We start from the raw sequence: 9203 nt of genomic DNA, 5'->3' as shown, positions 1-9203 counted from the left end.
TTCCTCGCCGTGATAGGCGGCCATTTGATACTGCAGAACACGGCATGAGGCTGAAGCAGGGGTAGGCTGAATACGGTATTGTAGGCGCAGAGCAGGTGGCCAGCCTGCTGGCAGTTCGTCATGGTTTCGCCATTTGCGATCTCCTCCCTGTATTTATTTGCTCTTGCTCTTCTTTCGAAAGGATGCTCAGTCATATTCTTTAGTAGGGAAATAGCTGTAGGGTCAGAAAGATGGCCTGCATGCTGGAAACTGCCTTCTCCAAAGGGTCTGCTGAGCCGCCCTTATGGCGACTCTGCCTTACCTTGTTGAGGCACCGAGTCTACCCCAGTTACCATAGGTGAAGTGAGCGTTGCCGAGGATATCAGATGTTGACTCTTTCTGGTTCTTCCATGCGTACTAACCTGCACAGCGTGCAGCAGTGGTCGCATGTGCACCATGCTTTAGGTCATTTGTGGCATACACAGGATTACATCAAGGTGAACGGGTTTGAAAAAAGCGTCACGGAGCATGCTGATGCTACCTATGTCCAGTCTATAGATCTTGCTTTAATACCAGCTGTAGAGCTACTGCGTCTGCATAAGCTTGCAGGCCAGCCTCTGGGTCCCCAATTTGCGCTGTGTCATTGTCTACTTCCACCTTCCTAAGGTGTTTGACTTCAGCGCGTTGCCAAAGAAGTTACATTACCGGAAGATCTGATCGATACCAGACAACTGTTGCAGGGAAGCCTGTTATTCCACTGTAATCGCAGCCAGTGGAGGATGAGTGAAGAATGGCTGCATTGCAACGCACGGTTTCTCCCTATTATAATGCCCTACCTACGGTCTTGATCAGGCGACACTCACATACGCACCAGTAAAAACATGGAAAAATGTTTAGTAAATTTTGAAAAACAAAGTGCTCCCTATATTCCCTGCCCTCGCCCTTTGAAGTTACCAGTATCAAGGGAGAGGTACCTCTAAAGTGCACGTAGCTGCACCTTGTGAGCATACCAAGTAATCAGAGCTAGTTGCACATAGCACACAGCTCACAAACAAAATATCGTGCCTTCTTGTATCACATCAATGTTACTCCGCAATGAAATTGATTTACGAACAATCATGTGAAATTAGCCACTTCTCCACTACAGTGTATATGAATATAATTATTGTGGCACAAACGATTTAAGCGTAGCTTTGCCCACTGGTCTGATATGCCGGCAACTCTGGGGGCCACGGGCGATGTCTTGGGGAAGCACCCAATAGCGTTCTGCTACGTTTATACTGAGCCTGGAATGAAGTGTTTCGTAATAGAGACTTCAAATGGAGCGCAACATAGCGCATGCGCATAACATGGAGTCTTGTCTCGAGCTAACGCTACTGTACCCCAGATAAGATATACGAACAAACACACTTTCAGTCCATTCCTTTACTAATTCTTAGTGAAGTATCAATACTACAATGAAAACTGCATACATGTAGTTTAGCTTGCTGTACTGCTGCAGTGTAGATGGGCTCGCTGAACGCATGCATTCTTTATTGTACGGAGCTAACAGCACCATGTGAACAATTGATAATTGGGGAGGCCCAGCAGCGCGGTCAATACTCTAAATACCTATTTCGAATGTAGCTGGCATCATGAAGGCTGTTGCTTCTCCATAACGAGACGCATGGCCGCCCAAGAACCTTCTTTAACTAACCGCACATTACCAACTCATGACATTTCGGCCATTTGTCTGTTCATTAGCTGTCGAGTCGTGTCAGGAAGACCTGGAGGCGACGGACTATTTGTGGCGAGTATCGAAATGTAAAACAATGCCTTCCTTTTTCTGCGTCGCCCCGCGGGCAGCCAGCCCACTTGGCTGCGGTAGTCGGGCTTCCATGGAGATAGTGTGTCCGCGTCAGTATAGCTTTCAGTGGAAATACACAATGCTTTTAATCAAAAATATAGCGTAGCGCTGCTCTGTTCGGAAAAAATTTCGGGTTTTAAGGCTAGCGTGTGTTCCCATTGGGCTAGAGAATTGCCTTGTTTTGAACGTACGTGACTTATGAACGTCAATCGGGAGCAGCTTGAACAGTACTCCTCTCTTTTTTAAAACAATGAAGCTTCGCAGCTGGGCATGTCAATTGGCCTTATGTGCTTCATTCTTCGCACCTGGGAGTTATCTCCCTTCTACGTTCCAGTCATCTGTTCGTACTCCTAGAGTTGCGTGTAACTGTACTTCGCCTCGATTACACTCAGTACGATATTTGGTTTCCTTGTGAGTCTTTAATTAAGGAGCATATCAGCTACACGGCAAGGTCCATGAGACATAGAGATGGGTTTCCTTGATTTCGGTTTGAAAATCAAGGTCTTCCTGCTTACAGCTTTTGTTTTTTTGTTAGCCTCTTCTTCCAAGCCTACAGGCATTGTATTTGGCCCTACGGATTGCCCAGTTGACGCTCACGTTATCCTTGGATTAGAGCGTGATGGCGTGGCCACTACATGTAGCTCAGCACAATGGACTGGAGATATGGAGTCCTATCCGAACTAGATGAAAGACAAAATAAGGCTCAGATAACGTTCTTAGAGACTTCTTTCAGAAACGCTCCGCCTAAGAGCATTGCCATGCACCCTGTTGCAGCGGATCAGACTGAGGAGAGGAAGAAAACCCCTCGACTTGATGGCACAGAAGTTGTTCTTATGGAGAACTTATCAGCATTGGGCTTACAAAGACACTTAAATAATTCTCCTCATGCGTCATGCAGAAAGCATGACGAATAAGGAGCTAGCGTCAACCCGTGGACTACTGCGATTTGCATGTGGGCACGTATGCACAACCTATATTACAATATGCACTGACGAGTTTACGCGTACACAATTTTCCCACCGAGCTGACTTATTACAGCTTTCTACTTTAGTGGCTAAGAGTTCAAATCATGGTGTCGTTGCGCTGTCCCTACTGGGCCACTTAGGCCTGCTGCGAAAACCTCTGAGTTGCGTAGTGACTGCTTGATTGTGCTCAGGGACCCGCAATAGGCAACGTGATTGGGGCAGGGTGACCCCCTCTTATCGCCTAAAGGTCGAAAACAGTGTTTAGAAGCCGGCGCTGATTTGATGTTCTTGTTGGAGAAGTTTTCGGGAATGGAAAGCCAATCGGCCGGCGTTCGTCCCTTTTGCACCGATGTCCTTCTTGTCTTTCCCTTAAAGCGCACTCTGCAAAAAGCGAGCCAAAGTGTATTTCAGGTTGGTTCTAAACTGGCATGTTCTTTAAGTCAGGATGAGGCAAAACCTAAAACGCGTGTGAATTGGATAGTGGACACGCTGATCCGGGAGAAGCTAACTAATCTGACGGATACAGGAACAGAAGCTACTACGCTACTTTCGCACCTTTCAGAGCTTCACCGCGATATTACTATCTTCCCGTTAGTTTTCGATATCCAAGCTATACCACAGGGCAAAAAGTGCTGGATGCCTCATAATGCGAATACACTGAACAGCTCTTAAACCAGTCCAGAACCGGCAGTAATCCTGAGGTAAGCAATGACCTGACAGTGGGGTCCCCCGGCAGCAGATATATCATGATGCACTCACAAAAAGCCCAATTTCGACTATTGGTGAAGGTGCTTCACGTGCGTCTTCTTCGTCTAAATCAGAAGTAAAAAAATCCATATCAGAGCTGGAAGCCAGCTTGCACAGCGATAAATTTTTCAACCGAAAAGGAGACCGGACTTCAGTAATGAGTGAAACAGTGCGTGTACCACCAGTTTATCATTAAAACAGCTGAGATCATGGGGAAAGCTGTTTTTTGACCGCGCTCTGCACTGCTGGGAGTGCGTCTACCTTCTTCGTAGTGACTCATTCTCACTTATTGCACGCTCTGATTGGCACCCCAGTGCTTGAGAACGCCTGCGGTCACCCTCGTCTGCACTCGAGCCGCACCTCACTTCCCTAGGAGGACCTGATGAAGAAGACGTAACGACTGCACAGCTCCAGCAGCTGCAGTGACAGAACCAAGCCAGTCTGCAGATCTGTATGAGGCGCTTTGCACCCTCTGCAATATGCTTATGCCACCACTTTGGACCCCAACTGCACATTCTTAGTGCCGTGCCCATTCCCATAGAGACATGATACTCTACGCAGATTAATCTTGCCAAAGAGCGGTAGGGGTGCGACCTTATGTGGGACTCGGGCACATGCATTCACAGCTCCCAGACCATTAGAGTGCCCGGTGGAACTTCTAGTCTTGAGGACCCATGTACTATTTTTTGCGCTTTGAGCTGTATTACTCTCTGCATGACTTTCTGTACAAGCCTACACAGGAATTCACACATCCCCAAAAAAACAAGTTTAAAATGATTTTTAGGCGCACCGCCTCCCCACACTGGGGTACAGCGAAAACCGCGCAGCGAGAACAACATAACAGCTAATTAATGCACAATCTGCGTGTCAGCACAGCATATATGAACGACAGGACTCATTCTATAAGGGAACCAGCCTTGGGTTTTTGTCGCAAACGAGCGTAAATGCTCGGATCTCCGCGTTTGCGAACTTTTTTGTGCCTGTAAGGGCTTTGAGAAACAAAGAATGCGTCACAATGAAAGCAGTATCCACAAGTTCGGCCCGGCAAAGAATAGACAGCAGCAAAGTCCCACGCAGCTGCAACAAGTCATTGCTCTCTTCGGGCACCGTTTGGTAGAAGGGAAGCCTTGCACTGCGTTCCTCCCACTCCATCATGCGGCGGCGTGCCGCGTCAGGATCCCGCGCCGGCCGCTCCGCCAGCTCAAAAGTTTTCTTAATTGAACTTTCGGCAACGGAGAGAGGATGCTTAGATGCACTTCCCACGATGAAAACGGCATCGCCTGCATCCTGTCCTGTCTCTGACGCTGATGTGCTCTGCGTGTCTGACCAGCTACTGCCACTCCCTTTAGGGTAGCTGCAATTCTCAACAAGAGCCCGGATCTGCTCCGCAGTGTCGGGAACCCACCATTTTTCACTCTCAGGAACAAGCCCAAAGTCGAAGGTGCTGGACTGCAATTTCCCTTGCTTGTGTAAGTCGGCAAGTCGAGAAAGCAGGGAGCAGCGCTCTGTGCCGACATCTCCCATTGTGGAAAGCTTCTCCCGTAGGATACTGTCAACTATCCAGGTAACACTCCTCTTTTGCCTAGCTGAGGCCAAGTTCGTCGAGGAGCAGTGCCAGCTCGAGTCGATTTCATGAAACGAGTTCGCGGCAGTCTGCAGCGCCCGAACAAGTGGTGATACAAGGAACGCGTCAATGCAAAATGGGCGTGATATGCTGATGCCCTCGTTTTTTTCGTCCTCCTCCAGATCACGTACGGCCGCCAGCAAAGCTTTTAGCTTCTCATTGGCCCTCTTGCACTGGGCCTGGCCTTCGGGTGACAATTGTACATCACATTCTCCCCAATCCCTTTTGAGCATATCTGAAGAATGCATCACAATAGAATTCACATAAGCGTGCATACACACCGCGAAACAATGCCCCATAGGGAGGTGCCGATTAGTAAACGTACAAATGTATGTGCGCTTGCCTTACCCCTGAAACGAAGCTTCATGAAGGATTCACGCCGCCACACGTTAAATTCACTTTCTGCATGGCGCATAGCGAAGATGAGTTTAGTTTTGCTCCCGGGTTTACGGTGGCGCTGTGAATTCCAGTGGTGTACTTTCCGTGCCAAATCAGAAACAGCTTCAGCCTCAGCTATTGCAGGGTCGGTCCATGGCCATCCAACAATTCGGGAGAAGACGCTGCTTCTTTCACCCCCCCGTCCTTTGTTAATAGACCTACGGACCTGCCCGTGCAATATTCCTTCGGAAAGGAGTGTGCGGGGTGGCGGAACGCCTGTCATCTGCTTCGTGGGCCTCCAGAGGGATCGGGAAGAATATGCAATTACTCGATCTTCTTCCGACGGTTGGTCTGCATCCCAGAAAAACCAATCGGAGCTTGCTTTATTACTCAAACTTGGAGTAGACGCGTCAACAACGTCCGTATCCGTTACTGCTGTACCCATATCAGCCGATGAGGGATTATCAGAAGAGAAGTTGCCAGGAGGGGCCGCCTGAAGGGCCCCTCCTGCAGTGGCTATTCCACTGGATGCTGTCTGGAAAGGCAGGGCCGCAGCAAATCCTTCAAATGACTGGGTCATGAGGGGGCGACCGGTTTTGAGATCGGTTGGAGGCTTGGCGTATCCTCCATTCATAAACCCTTCGCTCCGCTTAAACGCGCTTGCACTCCCGAATGCACTCAAAAACAAGCAGAAATTGAGTAGTACTTGTGGGCTTTTTTGTGAAAAGGGAACGATACGCGCTGAACCTCGCTCGCGGTCCGTGCGGTACTGTTTACATATCCGCTCGCTTGCCTCCACAACCGAAAAATACATTTGGTTCACCACCCTTGAACCGTTCATTCTGCGCCAAAAAACTAAGGGAAGATAATTGGAAGGTCCAGCAGGCCCCGCATGGTGGCTAGATAGGCCTTCTTAGCAAGGGCGAGTGCACCATATAGAATACGTGGCAGGATGAATGAAGTGGCCCCTTCGTCCATGGGCAGAGGCGCTTTCCCGTCGATGGAAGGAGTGGAATCATAACACCAGTGTACGAAACAAAGATTATAAAAGCAATAAGATTCATGGCAGAGAACGGAGGAGTTCGGTTCCGCACCTTCTGCAGACGAGCAGACTTCGCAGCATCCCGTATACATCCTCCTTGCAGGCGCCGCCACAGCAGTGCTTACGGCAAGTCTGTTGACCAATGTACAAGGCATTCCTCTATCTAACAATTCTACAGGGCTGTATAGGAAGCTCACATAGTATGCGCAAAAGAAGGGGCCCCTATTTTCACTTTGGTCAGTCAGCAGTGCATATTTTAGCAGAAGCGTCATGGACCTCCCGACAGAGCGTTCACTCGAGACAACCGAGGTGTTCACTGAGGATTCCGTGTGCACACCGCCCTTTGGTCAGCCACTTGAGATATAATTTTGACATATTTAAAATTATTGCGTACCTATATGGGAGCAAATCGCTGCACACACATGATGTAGCACTGACTACGATCGCCGTCGGAACGGAGACTAGCCCCCAATCCAAGACACAGAATGTCGCAAGCACTATAGCACAAATTTCCTCCCTCTTCTAGCCCTCCCGGTATAGAGCTTTACCGCGAGGTGAGCAGGACAGTGAGAGAGTTTGTAGCTCTACGATCGGAGCACTGCGTGTACTCATTTCAGCTGTGCCTAGTGCTCGCACTTTCAATATTGAGCAAGCCCTACTCTACGATGCATAACAAATGTTACCAGCCGGAAAAACTAGTCAACTTTTTAAAGGCGAACCGCACTACAATAATTTTATGCTGTTTAGAATAATTGTAGTTTTGCCCGCCACGGACACTCTTCTCTGTGGAAGCGCGATCAATTGTACAATGAGACATGTTACCATGATCATTTTTACCAAACTATGTATCATTATCCTCAATTACAAAAGAGCATTGACATTGTTGAATGTGGACCGTCTATTCTTACATTTGCCGCTGTACGGCTCTAGAGCGCTCCCCCCCAAGGTTTTCCAAAGGAGATACTTGGCCCCACGCTCGAACTAAAACTTATGAAAAGTTGTTGACGGCCGTTCTAAAAGAGCTCCTTAGTCCTTGGGGCCCTCCCATATTGCTATATTACAGGCTTGAGGAACTTACACTACTATCATGCCTTGAGCTGCTTGCTTTCCAGTGCCAGGCGCGCTGAAAGCCATAAACCTTCACAACTAGGGCCCATGCACGTCCATACTTTATCATGTCACTCAGCCCCCGAATGAATTTAGTGCAAATATAGGATCATTCGATTGATAAGCCAAGCGAATTAGACAGGACTAAAACGAGTTGAGGAAAGGATGTTTTTCCGGACTCTGCCGATTTCGTCCCCTTCTCTCAGGGTTATGTTTCAAAAGCAAATTGAGCCTTACAATAAAACTATTTAAAAAAAGAGCAGGATAAGAAGAAAGTTCACTCTTCAGCTACCTCATTGTAGCTGAAGTAGCACTGATGCCCGCTAAGCCAACGGAAAAGCTATTTCTTGGAAACCCCAACTTGGCATGTACGCAACAAACCTTGCAGAGACCAGCTCTGATAAACCAATCACGTTTAAGGGTTCAATTACCTTAGAGGTGGGTGGTCATGTACAACATCGAAGCGTATATGGTATCGAAGATAGTTGCTGTTGTGCTGGAGTCTGGCTTGCGGGCAAGCAGCAGCAGGTCATGTGACCGTGAAAGCGTGCGAAGAAGGATCAAATTTAAGAACGGCTGTGTAACGTCCCCACATTTTTTCAAAACAGGAAGAATGATCGGTTCGTGTTTGACACAGACTGTGCAGTGGCTTTTAGAATGCGAAAAGAATGGTTATCGTGATCACTTTTCAGCACTCGGCCTGCAGCGAGAACGCTTCTTCCCCACGGTGTTGAGGAGGATCGGAACAGCGAAAGACCTCATTCGCAAGCAATATACCTAGAACTGGCTGTCGCTGGAGGTTCGAATCTGGATGAAGGGCGTGGGATGTTAGAAGGGCCACTTGCTTAAAAACTACGACGCCTTCTGGTTCGTGGGGCCTTTTAAAATTCTCTACGTTATCGGAACCGGCCTCATAGTAATTATCTAGACAAGCTTTTCATACTGATTAGTGTAGATTCAATTTCACTCGTCGTCTAGTCACGTCGTCTTCGCCAGCGGGTGCGCTGCTAGCGGCAAACGGAGAAATCTCAGCATATGGCGCTGACCCAGCTTTGTTAAGGAGAATATCAGGTAGAAGATTCCCTAAAACACACACAGTTGGGCTAAATCAGCACCAAAAGGAGGTCTTTCATCACTAAACTCGCAGCTTAGGGCATGTGAAGTCGTGGAATTGTGCACGTAGGCGCGAAACGACCCAGTAGATGAGGCTGTAAAGAACCGGATACTGCAATGCAAAAGCGGCAAAAAAACGTAATGCAAGCAGCTTTACACGTATGCTTGACTCCTTGGGACCTGTTGCTGGTCGAACAGGCTGCGGTAATCCTTACTGCAGTCCTCCACTCATGTTCCCCTGGGCTAATCTGAGGCAGGGCCTGATACAGATGGATCACTGCTACGACGCATTGAATTTTACTAGAATAGAATATTTTACTGACCTCCTTACTTTCCAACAGGCGTAGTCTTAAAGTGTTGTTGCACGACTAAGAGAGACATCCAGATCTAATGCCAGACAGA

General features: G+C 48.2%; 2 protein-coding genes across 2 annotated transcripts; one reads left to right on the top strand and one right to left on the bottom strand.

Moving 5' to 3' along the window:
* Positions 1–2475: 2475 nt before the first annotated feature.
* LOC113146555 lies at positions 2476–3462 on the top strand. Its single transcript, XM_026334262.1, has 2 exons — positions 2476–2712; positions 3013–3462. The coding sequence occupies exons 1-2, from the start codon at positions 2476–2478 to the stop codon at positions 3460–3462; spliced, it is 687 nt and encodes a 228-aa protein (XP_026190047.1).
* A 975-nt stretch (positions 3463–4437) lies between these two features.
* On the bottom strand, positions 4438–7758 carry LOC34621702. The gene is made up of 4 exons (XM_026334261.1): positions 7647–7758; positions 6432–6753; positions 5510–6183; positions 4438–5396 (listed from the first exon to the last, which is right to left on the bottom strand). The coding sequence occupies exons 1-4, from the start codon at positions 7756–7758 to the stop codon at positions 4438–4440; spliced, it is 2067 nt and encodes a 688-aa protein (XP_026190046.1).
* Positions 7759–9203: the final 1445 nt, after the last annotated feature.

The sequence above is a fragment of the Cyclospora cayetanensis genome, unplaced genomic scaffold (genome assembly GCF_002999335.1).
Source record: "Cyclospora cayetanensis isolate NF1_C8 unplaced genomic scaffold, CcayRef3 CcayRef3_contig_395, whole genome shotgun sequence".
Lineage (NCBI taxonomy): Eukaryota > Apicomplexa > Conoidasida > Eucoccidiorida > Eimeriidae > Cyclospora > Cyclospora cayetanensis.
This window is presented reverse-complemented; position numbering and strand designations above follow the sequence as displayed.